This window comes from Semicossyphus pulcher, unplaced genomic scaffold, assembly GCF_022749685.1.
Source record: "Semicossyphus pulcher isolate SPU_LCO1_2020_fin unplaced genomic scaffold, fSemPul1.0.p SCAF_5, whole genome shotgun sequence".
NCBI lineage: Eukaryota > Metazoa > Chordata > Actinopteri > Labriformes > Labridae > Semicossyphus > Semicossyphus pulcher.
This window is the reverse complement of record NW_027211726.1, coordinates 26,296,970-26,319,494: the sequence shown is the minus strand read 5'-3', so window position 1 is coordinate 26,319,494 and position 22,525 is coordinate 26,296,970. Positions and strand designations below refer to the sequence as shown.

Below are 22,525 nucleotides of genomic sequence, written 5' to 3'. Positions count from 1 at the left end.
CTGCTCAGTGGCTGTATTGAGCTGTAGGATAATTCACCAGCTATAATGCTAATGGTAACTTTTATTGTAGTTACTTGCACATGTCGTTGTGGGTTCTTGCCAATGACTGTATGTATATACGTTGACGACGCGTCTCATCTGCTCTCATTGTACAGAATTGATGCCAAAATAGCCCCCATGACGGCCGCTGCCATCTTGCGATGGTGACGTCATATGGAACCAGAGTCTGCACAGTAGAAATCGGCAGGTGACGCTGCTGTAGCCACTTCCGCTAACCAAATCACACACTTAAATTAGTGAAAATTCAGCAAAGATCCTGCACGCCGGCGTATTTAACAATAGAACAGCTTCTTTGTGGTGGTCTGAGGTTAACGTTCACAGGTATGGGAACTTCACTGATTGTTTTAGTTACGTTTCCTCTCGCCGTTCGTCCTCTACTCTGCTAATCCGAAATAGATCGCCTGCAGGAGCAGCATTTGTCAACAGATCTGTCAATCATCCTTTTGATAGCATCAAATAACTAATTTGAACTAAACTTCAAAAGAAATTTGTCAGAAAAATGACCACTTGGACGTAAATCAGCTTGATAATAACTGACTATAATGACAGAAACCATGTTTGAGAAAAATGTATTTGGCGTGTATTTTGATTTTATACTTTGACTCATGTCCCACCTGTTAACATGGAGAAGGCGGGCTTTATGAACTATACTGCAGCCAGTCAGCAGGGGGCGCTCTAAATTTAGTTTCACTTTTGTCATCCATCTTTTTCCTCAGTCTATGGTTCTTGCCCATTGGAAGTTTCTTGCAAAAATCAAGTTTAGTTTATATAAGTCCTGTACAGTGTTTGGTTTGAGTCCAACTTTTATAACAACAATTTTTTTATAAGAAACAGGCAGCAGGCTGAACAAGTGATGTGACGTCCATGGTTTGTTGTGGAACCACTGTTTGCCACATAGTGAGCACACAAAATAGAACATTGATATAGAACTTTGGTTGCATCCTCGTCCAAAACTTGTGAATTGACTTTTGAAGTAAGAAGCTTCGAAAAAATGTTCAGCCCTGACTGATCAGAGTTAGTGTTACAATAAATCCAAATGTACTGCAGAGATTATGTATTATATTCAATTTAGAAATGAATCCTTCATTTTGATAGGCAGTGAATTACAACAAACAAACAGTACAGTGTCACAACCACAGTATGGAACAATTGTACTGCAGTTATCAGAGATTAACACTTGCCATGAATGCACAAAGCCACCATAGGAACATAAAATTAATTCAAGGAGTCATTTGCCTTTTGGCAGGCCTACCGCTGTGCTGTGCTTAACATGCATGAGTAAGGACACAAATGTCCCTGTGTTTCACTTGGTGTACAACCTTGGTTTTAATGAAGGTTACATCCATTATCTGCTACCTTTAGGCTAATTTAAGTCCCTATTCTCTGACCAACCTCTCCCTTACTCTCTCTCAGCCTGCCATCTGTCTGTACGGACACTTACTCTATTCTTTTCTATGCCTGGTACTTTCATTCCAAACCTTACAGATGGTTCCTGAAAATTGCTATAGTTTGTTTAAATTTTACCACATTCATTTTGTGTTCACATATTTATAACTCTCAACCCAGTATGTCAAAGCGATTTAAACTATATCGAATGCAAGGTTTAAAAACGAAAAACATTTGTTTCTTAAAGGGGTAAAATTAAACAAAACTCTTCTCCATCTGAGAAAATGATGTCAGCACATTTAAAAGGAAAAAAAAAACAGCTTTGATTTGCCTCCACATTAAATGGCTCATCATTATTGCTATTTGTTTGCTGTGTTCTCAGCGCCTGCCTGAATGTCCCATGTGCCTCCTGGGCAAACTGCACTGTCAACAAGGGGCAGCAGAGGGGCGGAGCCATGCTGAATAAGGAAGCAGGTCTTTGATTGGTCAGCGGGAGGACTGAGGGGAACGAACGAAGCCAGGGAGCAAGAGAGTGATTGAATGAGACAGGGGGGGCAGTGAGTGTGGAAAAGAGAGAGGCACAGGGATAGCAGCAGATGGACTGCTGCACAGCCTGCAACACACTTACAAAGGACAGACTGTATATTTGACAGTATGTGTGTAAGCATGCACAACAGAAGCGGTGTGTAGGAGAATGGTTGTGTGTTAGTGAGCGTCTTTCATGTCCTCTGGAAGTGGGCGCAGTGAGCAGTAATCCTCCTGAGATAAAAAGGATACAGACAAGTGAACAGGAGACGGAAGAGGGAGCACTTTTGCTCTCACACTTGGCCTGCTTTCACAGGCAGGTGCAAGCCTAGCAAACTACCATTGTAGCCTGTTATCAATGCACTTGTTAGGAGTATCTGGGTAAATGCTACGGACTGCAGCAGGACATTTAAGTGGTTTGATTTTGATGAAGAAGAGAATTTAGTCCTTCTCAGAGGGAGATAGGTGAGGGTAGGTTTGAAGCCACCTAAGGAAGCACAGAGAGGGGAAGTCTCTATGGTGAAGATGAGTCTGGACCCTGTACAGGTGATGAGCGGACAGGTCAAGGACCTCAAAGTTGCCCCTTCATCCAATGGGGACAGCAGAGGATCATGGGAAGAGAAAGCGGAGTTTGATCAAGACAACTTGGGCCTCACCACCAAGCCAAAACCAGTAAGTGTAACTTTCCATTCAGAAATGACAGAACATCTGTTTCTGTCTGTCAGTGTGTCGTTGTTTCTTAGCAATAATTTCTAGATCATTGGGGTGCACACTTAGTGCACTACAAATCTGTTCCCAAGATCTCTCCTCCTCCTCTTCCTCTTCTCTTTCTTGCCCTGTTGCTTCTCTCCCAAGCTAAGGCTAAGCTAAAAGGCTAACCTAATTGAAATGTTAGCCTAGATAATATTTTGACATTAAATTATTAAACGTTTTTTAATTTCTCACTGCTGTTTGTTCTAAAGGCTCAGTTACAGCCTTTTTCCATTTGTTTCTAACTAATTTTAGTCTTTGACAGTACCGTGTGTTATTATTTATGATATTTCAAAATATCAGCACAAAAATAAACTGAAAAATTACAATATTTCCCATGCTAATGACGTAATGCCTCAACAGTGTGGAAGAACCTTCAGTAAAGAACTGGTTACTTTTACTGAAGGCAATGTAGCAGAGCTAAAAGTAGCTAGAAGCTGAGTAATCTTTGCTTAGTGGAGGAGGATTAGTGTGGTCACAGTGGTGTATTTTTAAACTGTCAACATCCATCCTGCTCAACTACCAACCCCAATATTACTGCTTTACATTACTGTGATATATAACACTGTCTGCCTTCATCAGAAACACTTTACACAGGAGGATTTAACTGTGCTCACGTTAAATACCATATTCATAATTTCTAGACACATAACAGCATAATGTATACTGCGTGTGATTATTCAACAATGGTAATAGATCACAGAGATTTTAAGCCTTTTGTTGATCTGAATGGAAGGTTACATGGTTGTTACGCCTGAAGAGAATAAAGTTGTAGACGTGGTGATAGCATTTGTGTTCTTGTTATCATAGTACAGGTATCACTACATTTATCTTGATCTTTCTCAGCATGATTCATAGTGTGTTTTTAACTTTCCAAGCTTTATACAATGTCCATGTGTTAATTGTTCCGTTATCTCTTGCTAGATATATTATTTCATCTTAATGCTTTGATATTTCAACACCAAACCCCTCGGTTTTCTCTTCTTAGGAACACACATGTAGTTTCTTGTAACCTGATGGTAGAAACAGATATGTGGAACTGTACGTGTTAACTTGCTGCTTTATATTTCAAGCAAAAACATATGGTAAATGGACTGTACTTATGTAGCTCTTTTCTAGTCTTTTGCGACCACTCAAAGCCAAATTGGGGTTCAGTGTCTTGCCCAAGGACGCTTCGACATGTAGCCTGAGGGAACTGGGATCCAACATCCAACCTTCCGATTGACGACCGACTCTACCACTGAGCCACAGCTGCCCGGCTTAATCATGGCTTTTTATTAACCCCTTAAAAATGCATAAAGCATCTTATTATCTCTGAATTACTTGTATTTCAAATCTGTCTTTATAATCAAGTAACTTTTAATCGCTTAATACTGTTCCCAAGTGATAGGTTTTTATTAATCAAAGCTCTGTTGTGTTATTGTTATTGATTACCCAAGACAATGAATACAAAAGATAATGCAGGATTATCATGGAAGGTATTACATTGTTTTTATTACTGGGGACCAAAAAATGTCTTACTTCCTACAGCAGTGATTTAACCCAGACAGGAGTTCAGTATTAGCTAACTTGATAGTTTGTCTTTTGGGGCTTCAGTAACTGCTAGTGAGAGTTGTCACTTAAGGGTTTGGCTAAAACTGTTGTTTTCAGTGTTTGAACAAAACCATGTATGCTGTATGTTTTGTTTTTTTGTGATTAAATAACAGTTAAAAAAGAACAATTCATCCTATTTTACATGGAGGGTTATACAGCAGGTCATTACTTTAGGAGGCCTCCTGTACAGCATACAGGAAGGATTACGAAAACTTTGGCTCTTTTTTCAAAAAAGGGCCAGCCAAATCAGGACGTAAATAAAGCTGTTACACAGCACTCAGTCGTACTCCAAGGCTTGAACAGACTACATCATCACTGGCCTTTTACTTATCTATAAATATCAGCCCTCCTACTGTTACTCAGCCCCCCGGCCTGTCGCTTTCTCCTTTCATTCTCACCTCTTTTATCATCACCTCCCCCCCAACTATTCTTTCTCTCTCTGACGGTTTTCTGGGAACCTCTTCCATACTCCTCCTTTTATTCTCAGATGGATGGAAGGGAAGTCTCACAGCCTCAGAGATGTAAATAACATATGACTCACAGATCTGGGTTAGGCACAGATACCAGTCCTGCTAATCTGGCAGAGCTCTGACCGGATTAATATATAGAGCAATGAATGGAGGGGGAAGGTGCAACAACAATTCCCTTTATAATCTTTACAAGGAAAAAATGGTGCTCTAATTCCTGTGAATGAATGAGTGTGACATAAAATAGCACACATGCATATTAAGCATTTCCCAATTCCCAACAGGTTTACTTATATTGACTTGCCTGTCGTCATCTAAATCAATAGGTGGGGGATTTCTGTTACTGTGGGTTCCTGTGCAGAGGAGCCTTGTGATTGATGCATTCCCTGTAAGAGGGCAGGCTGTAAACACGACAAGTATCATATCACAGCAGAGAACTGGACTTGTTCTGGGATCATACCCAGACAGTGTGACATGTTATTCATAGTAAACTGACTCTGGATAAGCTTCACTAAAGGTCTTGAATATACAGCGCTGTCTCTTACCAGCATTTAAAAAGGGAATGTTTTCCGCAACACACTGTGTGATTGTTGTCTATGTCACTGTCTTCAAGTGTGAAAATTGAATTGCATTATGCATCTGGAAAATGCATCTGCATAATTTTTTATTGTTCATGCAACACTAGATCCAAGATTTTTGACAAGAAAAAAATAAGATAAAACGATAAGATATTTCGGGTTGTATTTTTGATTAAGGTCATAATAACCCCATGAATAAAACAAACTGTCATTTTGCTAAGGTAACCGGGAGAAGAGCCCGGAAAGTGGAGGGAGGCGTGTTCTTCGTGAGTATGTTCCATCATGATGTGAGGTCAAAGGTTGTGTCCTTTACTGAATGACCATCACTATTGCCCTTTCACCGTCTTTAACCCTCCACTGTGCAGCTTTTGGTTGCGCCTGCATGATCACACAAACCCGTTCCACTAACCAGAAACCTGACCTGATGTATCATCACATGTGCTGTCATGTTGATTCATACTGTTCTTGATAGTCATCGGCTGCTCGACGCAGCCACAGACAGCGACAGCTCTCTGATTAGTAAACTCGTGCTCCTGTGGTTTTTGAATTTTTAATGTTAGTTGACAGATTATATGGTCTTGTATAGGCTGAAAATAAACAAAGTAAAAAAACATTTCCCTGAATGGTGGATATAGGCCAACACAAAAAAGTAGTGACCATCTGAAACTCTCAGTTTGAGTTAATATTTGTGTACATTTCAAATTTTTTTCAAAAGAGCAGAAAACACTTTTTTTGATAGTTTCCGAAAACTGTTCATTTCTGTGGTATTTGTGTGTGTGTGTGTGTGTGTGTGTGTGTGTTGTTCCGTGAAGCCAACAAACTGATATCATAACTGATATTTGTTTTTCCCTCCGTTTTGAACCCCTTACCTGGTACGGTGTTGGTTATATATCCTACCATTTCCTTTTTAACTGGTGCATTCAGACTTAAAGCGGAGCACATTTTCAAGCAGCGTGATTACATACATAAATATAGAAGCAAATCTGTGCATGCACAGACACGTTTTCACTTATTATTTGAAAAGGTATTTGCCTCAGAATTGTTTAATCCAAACGCCATTTAAAAAAACAACTATCTTAGAAGTTGCTTGTCTAGTCTTGCTAACAGACCTCACAAAGCCTGCGTTTTTTTCCAAATCTGCATGATGAAGTTATTTTCTGTATCCTTTGAACCCTTTTGTTGTGACTTGCTGGGTGTAGATGGGTGGGTGCCGCACATCTGATATTTACGACATTTGTTTGTTGGCATCTGAAAAATCTTGGTATTGAGCCGAGCCGAACCTAGCCGGTTCTAGCTAACAGGTAATCAAAGTGGACATTGATAGCCTCATGTAGCTGGAGGAGGATGTCCATACAGCTAAGGTGGTGAAATTGACCAAGCTGTGTGATGTTAATGGTTGAACCCCAACAGTGATGGTTTTCCCACTTATGAAAAGCAATTATTTGTGGGAAGAGTTTAACCATCGCAAATTAACAAAGAATACCTCGGTCGCACCTGCATAAGTAACATTCACTTTTGGTCGGAACACAGCTAAAGACTTGTTTCTTTATAACTCTGAACATTTGGGGAAATTGAGAGCTCTTAGTTGAACACTTGTACAGTGGAAGCTAGTTAAACTTGACTAAGCTTCCATTCAGAAAACGAAAACTAGGTCACAGTTTGCCATCAACTGAAACGTCTCATTCAAACATCACTGAGAGACTATGCATTCATCAAATGCATACATAAACCAAATCCTCATAATCACATAGCAGAGGCAGTTGGAAACAAACACCCACTTAAGCTTGGATGCTTTTAAAGCAGAGAGATATAATACATTTTACTTCTTTTTGGTAATCAAAATTTGACAAAGTGCACAAGTTTGTTTCCTTAGCAAAAGTTAATTTCAACTCCCGTCTGAGCAGAAAAAGCAGTTTGTCTTACTTTCTGCAGTTTAATTCTTGTGAATATGTTATGCATATGTATTATATGATGAAAAAGAAGGGCAGTGCCCAAATTTTGTTTTACCTTTGCCCCACCTTTACACTTTGAAGGTCCTGTGTTGATTCTGTTTTGTCCTTACAAATAGCAACCTTCACATGCACCCTGGGGATAAACTGTCCCTCCTTCTCTGGTGACATAATAATGCTGCTTATCAGTGTGCGGTACAAACACTTCTTCTACATTTGCCTGTGTTTCTATACCCTGACATATATGTACAAAACCTGAAGGTGATATGTGTCTCTGTGTGTGTCAATAGTTTGGTGTCATATATCTCTTTTGAACATTTTTCAACTTAGGGAATTTTGTGTTTCTTTTAAAAACATAAGAATGTGTAACAGAGGACAACACTACACACTGTACAATATGCATACAGTATATGCATGTATACAACATGGCTTGTGTGTGTGTGTGTGTGTGTGTGTGTCTTTATAGGTAAGTAGGTGATATGTCAGCAGGCAGTGTCGTTGTGATGGAATAAGTCTAAATAGAGGGCCAAAGGCTCAGTGCCCCTGTCAGCCTGTGGCCTATTTACCAGCACATAGCCACCGGTGCATGGAAACAAACTTGCATGCAGATTACTTCTCACACTGCAGATACACATAATGGATGTAGATATATATTGACTCAGAAGCAGGCAATATTATCATTATGTTTGTGCCTTTTTGATTTGTATACAGCTTTATTTACATTGTACTGCAAAATAGTTAAAATGATCTCTGATATCGTCAAGAGTAACTACACTGATTATATCATTCAATAATTAGAGGCAACATTCATGATTTAGATCATTTATTGAACGTTAAAAAAGCTGCATTTACATGTGGTACACTGTACAGCAAATTCAGCCACACATTTAGGCCAAGTCTTGTGACCTGATACAACCCTCATACAGCCCCCTGCCGCCTTCACCCCTCCTCCCACCATCCAGGCATCACCTGAGTTTAGCCGCCTGCTGTGGTCACTAAAGCCGGCTGCCCCCACAGGAATGTCTCCCTCCCCCTTCAAACATGAGCACTGCGTGCTCCAACACACACGTTAGGCAATTTGATTGCAACATGAGGCCAGTGAGCCATCTAGTACCTTTCATATGAGCCGTCTGAGATCATTTTGTCCACTCAATCAGTTTTAATAACCAGACCTTGAAAAAGGTGAGTCTGCAAATAAAGCTGTTCCTTATTTTACAAGCAGAGCTGGAAATTGCAAATTGGAAGTAACTCTGCTTTTCTCATGTGACATTTAGAAAGATACCATAACAGATATCATGTTCCATAAACAAGGTGGATTTCACCTTTGCCAGGACTGTAAAGACTTTTGAACTAGACCAATATGATTAGTTCTGTCAGTGCTTTAAAACCCACCTGGTTTTAGTTTGTTCAGATTGTAAAAAATCTTATCTGTTAAGGTATTAAATGTTTACTATTCTAAAGTTAGTTGAAATAATGTTGGAAAATAAAAAATTAGATGATAAATGGTAAATGGACTGTACTTATATAGCACTTTTCTAGTATTTGCGACCACTCAAAGCTGCTTTTACACTACTTCACATTCACCCATTTACACACACATTCACACATGCCCAACTGTCAATCAGTTATCACATTCATACCCGTTGGCTATGCCACCAGAAGCAATTTTGGGTTCAGTCTTGCCCAAGGACACGCCCAAGGATTGAAAGACCACCGACTCTACCACTGAGCCACAGCCGCCCCAGATATTGGGTCCAAAGAAATTCATTTCATAACACAGAGGAAGTTCTAACTTGTTAAAATGTGAAAACATAAACTTCACCCCGCTCCTCAACCCATTAGTTGTTGTATAGTCCTTTGGACTGCATTGCAATGAAGCATTGGTAACATAATGTGTCTTATGATTGATCTCCATTCATGCAGTTGCAGCTAAAATATAATGTGATGACATTAAAGTAGCTCACAGGCATGACAACACGCTAAATGTACCACGTGTTTTTGCATGTAACTAAGCATACTATGTATGTCTTGAAATCTCATAAAGTTTTATGATGTTGCCCTTGGGGTTTCTTGTATAGTAATAGCAGCACATGTACACGCATGCACATGTTGAAAGGAAACATTAAAAGTATTATTAGCAGGGTTTAGTTTAAGGGTCAATTGTGCACCATGGGTAATATTGGGCTCATCTATTCCTGTGACACCTCTCACATCTCCTCCCCCTCTGTTCTCCAATCATTATGAAAAATTTTCGCTCATCTTCCCTGAACTTCTGTTCCTCTCCATCATCCCATTTTGTCTGTTTCCTTTTTTTTCTGCAGCCAAAACCAGAGAACGCAGTGACCATCGCTGTTTCCACTCGGGTCTTGTTCCGGACCGATCGGGAGCAGAAGGTGTTTGAGCAGAAAGGAGTCGAGGAGTATCTGAGATACCAGATCGAACATGAGAACGAACCCTTCGCCCCAGGGCCTGCGTTCCCCTTTGTCAAGGTCAAAGTCACAGACATACGCTCACAGACAAAGCATATGCAGAACAGCCTATAATTTGCAAACCTGAACATTAGACTTTATTTCCCCCCTGACTGTTGCTGTACCCTGACAGGCTCTGGAGGCTGTGAACGCTCGTCTGCGGGAGCTGTACCCACAGAGTGAAGAACTGTTTGACATTGTTCTGGTGACGTACAACCACGCACACGTAGGAGTCCGGCTCATCAACACCATCAACCATCACAGTAAGCTCTTACAGAAAATGAATTATGAAATAGATGCGCAAAGTGCTTCATACCGAGTAGCACTATCAGAGTAAGACAAGAGTAAGTAATAGCTTTACCACATCAGGTTTAAGCCTCTTTGTGTAGCATTGAAAATTCACAACCTCGGTAACACTCAGTGGCAAAAAACAAGACACATTGTGGCAGACAGAATAGTGGCTTTAGATATCTTCCTCAAATAAGTGAAGCTATCCTCACACAGAATGAGGTTTCATTATTGAAGACAAATTTCCAGTAGCAAAATACAATCAGGAGAGTTGGGCCGCATCTTAATCATGTGGTGTAAGGTTTTCATAAAACACTGTCTCGACAGAGTCGTCTTTTGTCATTCTTTTCCTTGTCAATGTGTTCCCTAAGGCCTTCAGAGTTATGGATATTGTTTACAAAGTATTCCATTTTGTTTGCAAAGGTCACCTTTTTCTCACCCTCTTATAGGAATAGTAAATACCATAATTATAATAACCCATAAAATGTAAATGTTTTATGTGTGTAACATTAAAAGTCAGTGAATTGGGGTGCCGGAGGCTATAGTCCTCGGTGCGGCGTCCCCGGGTTCAACTCGGGTTCAACTCCTACCCTCGGCCCTTTCTCTTCAATCATTTCCGCCACTATCCACTGTCCTCTCTCCTCTCTCTAAAAAATAAAGGCATAAAAAGCAAAAAATGTTTTAAAAAGTGAATTGCTTTACACTGTTGACAAGGGGATGTTCATCCCACAGCAGCTGTCACAGAATAAATTAAGTCCTTTGTTCTAGCTAACTTTGGCTTGTTGCCTCAGAATGGGAAAGTGTTGTCTAACCTGAAGTGCTCCTTCAACCCGGCTACACAGCCCTGGTAACTTTTGCTGCACCGTTACTGCTACAGATGCCGCCCTTTCACTTAATCTTTTCCTGATGATACTCTCTATGATCTCCAGTATGCAGTAGATTCTAAGCTGAGGAAATACACAAACTTGTTAAAAAGGTTAGTAGAAAAGCCACAATAAGCTGTGCAGTTACAGCTGCACAAACTGTAGGCAATACATTGCATTATTTTGCAAGAGGAACCTACATAGATTTAGTTGGTAAGGTTGAAAATGTAAGTCCCATCCCAACTTTCTGGCACCATTCACTGCAGATAATGCAAACTGCTGCACGCACGAGTGCAGGCTTAGCCAAAAGCTGCTTCTTAATGTGAATTTACAGTAGGAACTAGAGGGAAATGATCTTAACACGATCTACTTGTAGCTTTACAAATAGTGACCCTGCATTTGAGCCTTAGCAGAGTTGGTCAATAGCTTGTAGAAATTTAAATCCGTAAAGAATAACGTGGGTTCTCTAATTTCAGCACTATCAGATGTCTGGAAAGCCACTAATGCTTAAACATTGGGGAAATGGCTTCTGTAGATGATAGGATTCCAAAGACTGTGCACAGTATAAAGAATATCTCCAAAGTATGCAACAGTTCCAGAGCAGGTCTATATCTCTGGATACAGTTTATACTTCCAATGAGCCCCATGGTGTACTTTTGGCATCCTTTTTTGTGACCGTGTTTTTGTTTCCTTATGCAACTTCAAAATAACAGGACTTTAAGAAGAGATACTAGATTAGTTGCTGACATCAATATAATGAGTTAATCCAAGTTGTTTAGGACACTTAATCTGACGCAAGCTCAGCTGAGAGCCAGACAACAAAGTGTATTGACAGCTGACTGTCAGGACCCTTCCCAGGGAAATCTCCCACCCTGTGATGACGTCTTCCTCACAGACCACTTCCTGTTCAGCTCCTCAGATGTTTTCATATCCTTAGAACTTCAGGCCTGGGTGAGTTCAAGATTAATTCCTTTGGGATGTAAGAATAATCCAAGAGGCCCAAAACAAAAACAGGTCTGAGTGGAGCCAGCAAAGAAACACGCCACGTTCTAGATGCTTCCATGTTAGATCTCTCGGGTGGCTCTCTGTATGAGGGGCCCAGTACTTTCAAACATACGCCTGACCTTTGACCTTACAATCGAACTAAAGGAAAACATGGCTTCTCTGATGCCACAGGGATAAGAGTTTGTTGTTCATCATCCCTGCAGTGTCGGCCAGAAATGGGGCTCTGCAACAGAAACATTTACTTGATGCTTTGCTTTTGATATTTGAAACTGGATATGGGAGCCTCAGAGAAACATTTAAATACTCATTTATCCCTCAGCAGCTGCTTACTGTTGCTATTTCTAACAGCTGCAGATTGAAGTCTAACATTTCTCACTCTTTATTTGGATGACCAGTAGTTTTTGGGGGTGGAGGACAAGCACTGTCAGCAATTTCATGCACCTATCACGCATGTATACATCATAGGACATAGATGACTGGCAGGTCCTATAACGGGCTCTGTGTGCAGTAAATTGAGTCGTGATGTCATGTGATTGCATTTTGTTCTCTACAGAACACTGAAGCCACAGCATATCCTCATATATGCATGCAATAAGCATAATAACCACGGACACACAGCGAGCTGCTGTGCATGATGAAGCTGCTCATTCTTTGATGTGACAGCAGTCCTGCTGATTTCCTGCTTTCCTATTAGAATCTTTTAGATCTTCTGAACAAGCAAATACCTCTAACAAAGATAAATGATATGAAAACACTGTTGCAGGAAAAAAACAAAAACATACAAAGACAGCAATGTTGAGGATATTTTCCATCAAGTGATTCCCACACTCTGGCATCTGTCTTAAAGGAAGGGGACGTGTGGGGGGTTGGATATGATGAAGCGCTGCATAATGCTGGGTCAAACTCACCAGGGCCTTTCTTGAAAGCTAAATAAACCACTTAGGGAATATATAAAGGACAGTTGGTTCTTTGAATGATGATGAGATCACTCAGGGGGTTAATAGAATACTGTCTCTCTGTTTTTTTAGTGTCCATCTCCATCCGCTTTCAGCCTGTTTGTAATATATATTATCTTTGGGTCTTTGTTTCCGTAAGTGTGACTTCTTTTAAAAATGTATTACACGAATTCAAACTTAAAGTTGTAATCTTGAAGATCTCGGTTTCGTCCTCTTCTCTCTTTATCTGTCAAATTTGTTTCTTTTTCTTTTCTTTTCTTTTTTTTGAAGTTGTATCTATAGAAATCAATCTTTTCTTTGTTTGTTCAGCCATAGCCACAGATTACTGTTTACTCGCAACACTTGCGGAGACCGGAAGTATGTTTGTCGCATTAGCTCCGCCTACCCTGTGTGGCAGGCCAACCACTGCTGGCTGATGGAAAACTCGTCACAAACTGGGCCCCGCTTGTGTTTTTTTCCACGAAAGTCACTCCAGACACCCAGTCCGTAATTCTGCGAATGCAATGGCTTTCATCAGTGGGTCATAGGCTCAATCACCATGTGTTACCTCATTCAGCGATAGATAGTGACTAAACAGACATTTGTTTAAATAAAAATCTTTGATATTATCGCTTTAAGAAAACATGAAAATGAGATAAATAAATACAGATAGAGTTTGACATTAGGGGTTTACAGCTGTTGAGTTCAGTCCATCAGGTTAAGTTTGTTGATCTTTTTTGTGTGTAATTGGTGGCAAATACTAAATCCTACAAGTCCTTTTGTGTATGGTGGGTCATGCTACAACACAATGATTTTGTTTCATTAAATGTATGCTCAGTACATCTCATCACACTGAGCTGCTATACATAACAAGTTTAACACATGTATTTTGTGATTAATAGATTTCCATGAGTGAAAAAGACTGCAAAAAAAGATTAACTGATTTCAGCTGACTTAAAGGAGCAGTGAAATCTTTCCACATAAACAGGAAATTGTATCTCCTAAAGCACTACAGAGTGCAATAAAGGGTGCAGGGTTGGGGCAAAAAACTAAAAACAAAAGATAAAATCTGCCAAGAGACCACACCAGAAAGCCAGTCTTTAACCTTTAAACTTTTACCTTTGAGGAAACCCAGTCTAACTGGGCAGGTATTAGCAGATGACCCTCTGAGCCCCACCTACCATCTAAGTCCTGCTATCTGCAAAACAAGCTGCTGAGCTACAAGCCGGCATCGCTTCAGAGTCTGCAACAAAAAATGTGTAATGAAGTCTCCAGCTGCAAGTCAAATATATTACTCACATCTATCCCAAGAGTCCCTCATCTTTATGGAAAGGCATCTCTAAATTGCTAGAAATCCCCTTTAATGTGCAGAAGGTCTAAGATAAGACGCCTTGCATAGCTTAAAATAAATGCCATGACCGTGCTGACTTTCTTTTCAAAATCAGCACACTAATCTTCCTCCCACACTAACCTTCTCTGTTATAACTGTATACCCCCTATCTTGGCTATCACCCACATATTCTATTTCTATTATAACCTTCACGTCTCTCTCAAACTCATTTAATCATATCTCCATCCCAACGTTAGTCAATTACTTTACTCTTGTGCCCTTTCAAACAGTCTTCTGTATCTCTGACCCTCATACATATTGTCTCATTTTACCCGAACAGCTCTGCAGGATCTAATTACCTGACATGAGTCTCCTCTAGTTCCCAACGTACCATCTCACTGCTGCTCTTTGGATCAGCCCACAGCAGTGAAATTAAGAGCCTCCCTAAGCCAAAATGCAAACAGACACTCTCCTTCCAGTCTTAATTCCTTTTGCCTCTCATCTGCACAGCCCTGCCCCACCTACCGTCCCCTCTCCCCCGTTTTAGTTAACCTCCTCCTTGGACCCTCTCCACCATTTAAGTGTTTGTAAGGGTATCCTCTCACCCTGTCCTTACCCCCATCTCTCCTCCACTTCACCTCCCATGACCCCTGGAATTGCATTCCACGACACATTCAATCCCACAGAATATTTTTTCTCTCTCACTCTTTGAAACATGCGATGTCAGCTTTGTCACGGTCTGTCAAGATAGCATTGAGTACATGTAACAGTATTGTAATGGATCTGTAATGTCGCTGATTTGCTGTATGTTGACATTTAACACTGGGTGACGAACTGAAACTAAAAACCTTTCTACTGTTTGTTTCCAGACTTGTTCATCGAGAGGTTTTGTATGACAGGGGGAAGCAGTCCCACTGGCTACCTGAAGGCCTGGCACACTAACCTCTACCTGTCTGCTGACTCTGAAAAGGTCAGGGAGGCCCTGGCTGAAGGTAAGTACACATATGCATGCACACAGATGAGGAAGATAAAGGCTAAATGTATAAGGTTAAAAAAAGACTCAGTGATCATAATAAATTACATGTTAAAAACAAGATATACAAACAGACATACTGTATACAGTATATTCATATATCATGAATCTCTTTAAACTACCGGTATTTCTTTAAGCCAACTCTAAAAAAGGAGCTTATATAGCAATTCCTCTTTTGCAGACAATTGTATAAAGTCGAAATGAAATCGAGAAAGTTTTTTGGAGTTGAGACCAATTACATGATGTTGTTGTTTTGGTATAAGCTGGTTATAAATCTTGGCCTGATCTGTCTTGCACATTGTCAACAACAAATAAGTGTGCTGTAAACATGGAGGGAACTCCAGGGAGGCACCAGCAGGGATTGTCATTATGGTGTGCTAACTGAATGTGATAGTTGGACTTCTGCTCACTGTTGGGACATGATGTTAGTGTGGAAGCTGTTAGCTCTGATAAACAAGCCCATAGTATGGATGGTTCAAGTTCACATTAGTAAACCCTAACTTTAGACAGCCTGATAAAAAGGAATTGCAATAATCTCAAATGCATCTTTTGCAATTTGCTGAGGTAGGATGTGTCTGATTTTTGAAAAAGGCAGCCCTTGAAATGTGTTTTATGTTTGAGTTAAACGGCATATCCGATTAAGGATTACTTCAAGATTCCCTGGTGGTGCTGGAGAACAGGGTTATGCAATGAATGATATTTTTATGTGTTTCAGAAATGTTTTGATCCAAGCTCAATTGATTTTTAGGTCCGTAAGGTATGCTATGATCTTCACTTATTTTTGAAGTTGTATCCGTAGTCATCGATCTTTTCTTTGTTTCTTCAGCCATAGTAGATTAGCCTACTGTTTACTCTTAACATTTACAGAAACCAGAAATGCATCCGCTTAGCTCTGCCTATCCTTTCTAGCAGACCAACCGCTGCTGGCTGATGGAAAACGCGTCACTAACTGGGCACCACTTGTGATTTTTCCGCAAATGTCGCCTCAGACACCCCATCTGTATTTCTGCTACGTACTGCAAATTCAAAGGCTTTCATCAGTGGGCCATAGGTTCAATCACCATTGTGACTTAACAGACATTTATTTACATGATAATAGTTACAATGTTAATAGAGTCTTTCCAAATATTACTGCCAGAAAACACGTATGAGTTGAATATAATTGGTCAGGGCACAGAACCTTGTGGAACTCTGTGCCTCGGCATGCATGGAGGATTCGTCATTGATATGTCTATACTGAGTTCGATTTGATAAACAGGGCTTGAACTCTTTAATAAGATGTGATGGCCGATGGTGTTGAATGCATAATTAACATCTAACCAAACATATACAGAGACATATTCTTTCTCTGATGCATGTGGTCATCTACAACTCAGTGCTGTCCCTGCGCTATGTTGCATAATCACACGACTGATTAGCGACTGCATTCCCAAGGATCTTAGAGAAAAAGAGAAGGATAAAGTTCTATTTAACCCCTCTGACTTTTTTAAAAAATTTTTATTACAGCAACCTAAGAGGTCTTTAATACATTTGTTGTTAATAACGACAGATTGATCATAAGTTGTAAAAATAGAAAAAGGCAGAACTTCCATATAAAGGGATAGGTAGGTTGGATTGGATACTAATCAATAGTGAGTATATTACTCCTAAAAAAAATAATAGCCTTAAGGTGGATTTTGTGTAAATGTTAATATTCCTTTCAGCAGTCTTCTTCGGATAGGGTTCAAGAGAAACTACTTCCTAAAACTAAGAAGTCTTTGAAGTTACATCGTGAAAGTTGCCAGGAAAGCTTTTTCTTTTAATTATAGGTAAAGAGTTGATTGCTATCATTCCCAGTACCATTGTGAAAATTAGAGCTTCCCGGTCTTTCTTGCAATAACAGAGCCAGAGGTTGGTCTGTGGTGTCAGTGGCCACCCTTGGTAAAAGTCAGGCAAATACTTGCCACACCACCAGGACCCATTTTTTGTTCACTCATCATCAACAGTTGTTATGAGTCAGTAACAGAAAGCTATAGTAAATGGACTGTACTCATATAGCGCTTTTCTAGTCTCCTGACCACTGCTTTTACACTACATGTCACATTAACCCAGTCACACTCACTTTACACACAGATGGCAAAGGCCTAAGTCTCCAATCAGATCTATGCCCATTCATACCCGATGGCTATGCCTTCGGGAGCAATTTGGGGTTCAGTGTCTTGCCCAAGGACACTTCGACATGTGACTGTAGCAATCAAGGATTGAACCACCAACCTTCCGATTGAGAGCCGACCGACTCTACCACTGAGCCGTCGCCAGAAAATAACTTTGAATAAATATCATGAATCTTTCACGAGAATCATTCTGCAAAATGTCCATCAAGAGGCCATTAATCATGTCTCTCTAATTTCACTGTCATAATGTGATATAAAGTGTGATGCTTCAAATTCTGGCACATAGAGTTGGCAGATAAGCTACAAATATACATTAAGAATTATAGCTGCAGTAACAAAACCATAAACCAGCATATTAGAGCTCTGCTTGTGGTTCTAAATATAAATGAATACTTGAAAACATCAGCCACATCCTGCCAAAGAAGTACACAATGTTTAAATGCTCTGCTGACCAGCAGGTGGAAACTAAATATACTGACGAGAAATTTGTGGGCACAGAGATGAGACCTACTTACGATGGTTTCATTTGTTCAGAGCAGCACAATGCACTCTGTGAGTAGAAGGACTGTAGAAGGGAAAATGAATAGGGGTGCTGATTGTGTGACAGTCACCTACCCACAGTGTGACCACCTACCTCTCAAGGTGACTTCAGGGACATTTTTCATGTGACTTACACGGTAATGCAGTGACTCTGTGGGAAGCACACACCCACTAGCAAGTCATGCAAAGGAAGTGTCCTTGACATTTTATTTGAAAGGTCCTAATTTGCTGTAAATCCCTTTGTTAATACTTCCTGTGAGCTGATGGCTTACAACTGTCTCTTCTGAGACTATAATCTTAATAGCACTCAGCTGTGACAACACTGATGGAAACATTCTTGATTTGTTTCTTGCAGGAAATGAAGTGATAACTGTAGTGATGGTTTTACTTTAGTAAATAATGTTTCTGTTCACTGGACTCTGATATAACAGGAAATAGTTTTCTCTAGTTTATTCTGATGTAGGACATATTATGGTCTGCAGAATTCAAGGTATCTATAGGTTCAATATACAGTGGTGTAGAAGTAAAGTGCAGTAAAGTGAAATGAAGAAATAAAGTAATTTGAAGTAAAGACATGAAGTGCTGTAAAGTGATCAAATTGTAAAACAACTTCTTCCCTTTAACTGCCTTCGTCTAGTTGACCCTATTCTCGTTGATATCTCTGTCTGTATTTGTGTTCAGGCATCGCAGCAGCCACCATGTTCTTACCAGAGAAACAGACAGAGGTATCGGAGTCCCAACTGAGGGTAGCATTTGATGGTGATGCTGTCCTCTTCTCTGATGAATCTGAGCGCATCTTCAAGGCCCACGGGCTGGACAAGTTCTTTGAGCATGAGAGGGACAACGAGGACACGTTACTCGATCATGTATGTAGTTCTCTGTAGGAATGTTTGGACATATTCTCTTGCACCATAGTCAATGCTCTGACCTATAAAACTATATGTATATATTACCTTTTGTGAAATGATCATAGATTTAATTATTTCCCTTCATCCCAGAATATGTGAGCTTTTTTTGTCATTTGTGATTAATAAGAACAAAAAGCCTCAAACAGAAACTGAGGAATCTAAATATAGACCAGTTTTAAACCTTAATCTCCTTCAAAGCATTGCATTGCCATTTCCATGCAGCTCTAATCACCTGTAAATGATTATGCAGATGTTCTTAATATATTAAATCCATTTAATTATCTGATTATTCTGTGAATATATTATGCAAAATGACATGATAAATAGTTTTAAATGGCTGTGGGATTCACACCGTCAGTGTGTTCTGTCAGACAGCCAGCAATTTATGAAATTAGCATTAATCTGTGCAGGCTTTAAAATCGATTAAAATAGAATGGTGCTAATTCAATGGAATTATTCTTGTGCTTCATCCACATGCAGATGTGGCATTACTTAGAAACAACCTATGATGCATGTTGTGAATACACCACAAAGTCACTGAAACAGGAGGAAAAAACATAATTTCACCATCTCTGTTTTATTTCGCAGGGTCCGCTGAAGGGCTTCCTGGAGGCACTCGGGAAGCTCCAGAAAAAGTTTTATGCTAAAGGCCAGCGCTTGGACTGTCCCATCCGAACATACTTGGTCACAGCACGCAGCGCAGCCAGCTCTGGGATCCGGGCACTGAAGACACTCAGGGCCTGGGGCTTGGAGATCGATGAGGCCTTGTTCCTGGCAGGAGCACCAAAGGGCCCGATGCTGGAGAAGATCAGGCCTCACATCTACTTTGACGATCAGATGTTTCATGTGGAGGGAGCGGCTGAGATGGGCACAATCGCTGCTCATGTGCCCTACGGTATTGCACAGAAACATAATGCGAAAAAGACCACCAGTGTGGGCAAGTAGACAGCAGGACTTGGATGGTTGAGTCTAAGAGGAAGGGAAAAACAAAGGGAAGTTGAGAGCTTGGAAAGAAAAACTTGTCCTGAATTGTTGTGGAATTGCATCATTTCCACACAGTAGCAAATATATTGTAATTTTTTTTTTTATCACGATGTAAACTGTCTAGGCTTAATGCTGATATGTTGGGAGTTAGATTCAGGTCTGAGTAGAGGTCAAGTAGAGGTCTGGAACCTGTGATGACCTGGATCCCAAGTGTTCCTCAGCTTTACATTTCAAAGCTACAAACTACTCTAGTGCTTTTTTGGTTAAATATTGCTTTGTGCAGGAATTATGAAAGTGTTTGATTCTCATAATGACCTGCTATTTCTCTATTTATGACTTGTTTTCAAAATAAGACACCACTTCAGTAAAGACTGGAGGATATTGAATGAATGGTTTCATTGATACTGACATAAGTAAAGCACAGCGACTTCACTGTATGTTGTCGATAAATGAGCCATAAATATAATGTAGAGATATTCTGAAGTTATAAATAGGCTAATAGTGATGTTCTGTAGCACAATGTTTTTATCTTTAATCATTTAACATAGTTTGACTTCACATGAATGTTAAATAGATTGTTGTATATGACAGAATATTTACTTAATATTCTATTTACTATTGTGTTAATCCCAAACAAGAAAGCCATAAGTTTCAGTTGGTACCTTAGTATCAATAAAGACACTATTTTTAGCCACAAAATTAAACTTAAACTCCATGTTTAATCCATCCAACAGGTAAGCTTTCCAGTGTTTATACAGAGTTTTACAGCCTTATTGGTCTTCTGTGGCAGTTCATGTTTAAACGTCACCCCAGTTGCTGCCGTAAGAGCAGTAGAGGCTGTAGAGGCTGAACTATCAGCGTAACAGATGTTCACAAAGCAGCAAGCTTGGTTTTACTGCCCTCTCCTGTACATCAAGGCTAGTACAAAGTCCCACTCAGGATTTACAACTGATATAAAACTTAAACAATTTAACTACACCTGGCAATAAAGACTCAACTGGTTATTCATACCTTTTTTTTGTTACAGAGTGTTACGTTTGAAAAAATTAGTTTGTTCAGCATTGACAAAAAGGCTGCAATGGCCTTTTAAATTTGAATCCACGTCACATCACTCTGTCACTGCTGGCGAGTCCTCTGAATTCTTGCAACTAGTGTTACATTTAGTGATGCTTCATTACACCTCATCAGCCTTATAAAGATCTTGGAGCTCAGGACAGCGACAAGCACCACCAGTTTGATTTAACAGCCAAAACAAATGACTGAACCGATGTGTTGCTTGGCTGACATTTTCCCGTAAATGATGGCTGACTTTTCAGAGAGTTAATGCAAAAAAAATCAGAGCAGTTCAGGGTTACATTCAGGACTAGATCAATGCACGGAGAGTAATGTTTCAACTTTTCAGCAACAGGATGTGATTATTAGAAAAACGTGATAAGAAGATGCACATGAACAAAGAATAAAGATGTAAATTAATGTATTTGCTTTTCTTCTTCATGACAATAGCCTCAGATTACATCTTTTGTAAGATGAACACATACAGTAACTCCTGCATCGGGAGACTTTTCTGTGCACTCCTCCAGTCCACCATGGAGTGGCAGCACTGGCATGATAAATTACCTGCTGCAGTAACTTGTCTTCATTCAACAAATGTTTTTATTTTGGATGAAATATGTTGGGAGATTATCACTTGGGATTGATTATACAACTCCATGCACACATAAAAGTTATCTTACATCATGTAAAATGTTGTCTTTATGTCTTTTGTTCTTCTTTCATGGTCCCAATTTTTCCCAGTTTACTCTATTCTTTCGATCCTCACATCGAGCAGAATCATATTACTACCCACACTTTCCCTACAAAAATCTGTGATAAATGTGTTAATATTCTCAATCATTCTCAGCTGAATTGGATCTTCCCAGCAGAGCCTGGGTAATAAAAGCCAGAAAGCGCCAACATCCAGGGCAGGTCTATCCGAAGCTGTATTGCTAACAACACCACAGGGACAGGCCCTGCTGGTAAACGCTGATGGATTGACATTCATGTGGATTTTATAAGCTCCAGCCCATAGGGCTGATGCTACTGGCACATACAGTAGAGGGCAGGGGCAGATAGATAAGATATGGCCAGCTGGCGAACTCTGCAAAGCCTTGCACAGTTCATAATGACCCACATGCACCGGCTGCCAGCTGTATCCATAAACTGACAATACTCATCAGCATGAATGGAGAATGGTGAGAGAGGATGGCTCTGTTCTTAACTGTGCCAGATTGAGACGATGCCTGAGGACAGAAAAGACCATAACAACCCACCACCCTGTATCTTACAGACATCCCTGCCAGGAGAAAAATGCTAGAAGATGCTAATGTGAAGAAGAGATAAAGAAAAGGCAAGGGTATACAGTATTTTCACATAAGTTACCAAAATCATGTATGTGGAAAAGAAATACAACAGTGAAAGAAAAGGGGAATCATTTCGTAGATTAGGGACATGTTCCACTGACTGCTATTTATGACTGAATGTGGGACATTATGTAACAAACCATATGCTTTAATATAAGCTGCCAGATGTGACCTACAGAGGAGCGGGTGGGGGTTACAGTCTGCCTTTATCAGTGGCGGATAACAACACAGTAAGGAAACACGGTGAGATAATAAATATCTGAATACAGAGATGAAAGGCTGCTGGAGAGGAAAGCAGCACTTGCCCCAAA

The 22,525-nt window shown here is 40.1% G+C and overlaps 1 protein-coding gene across 1 annotated transcript; it reads left to right on the top strand.

Moving 5' to 3' along the window:
* The first annotated feature begins 2,089 nt into the window (after nucleotides 1-2,089).
* Nucleotides 2,090-21,538, top strand: nt5c1aa (5'-nucleotidase, cytosolic IAa). The gene is made up of 7 exons (XM_069681427.1): nucleotides 2,090-2,643; nucleotides 5,581-5,625; nucleotides 9,630-9,797; nucleotides 9,910-10,039; nucleotides 15,067-15,189; nucleotides 18,605-18,789; nucleotides 19,420-21,538. The coding sequence occupies exons 1-7, from the start codon at nucleotides 2,488-2,490 to the stop codon at nucleotides 19,774-19,776; spliced, it is 1,164 nt and encodes a 387-aa protein (XP_069537528.1). The 5' UTR covers nucleotides 2,090-2,487; the 3' UTR covers nucleotides 19,777-21,538.
* Nucleotides 21,539-22,525: the final 987 nt, after the last annotated feature.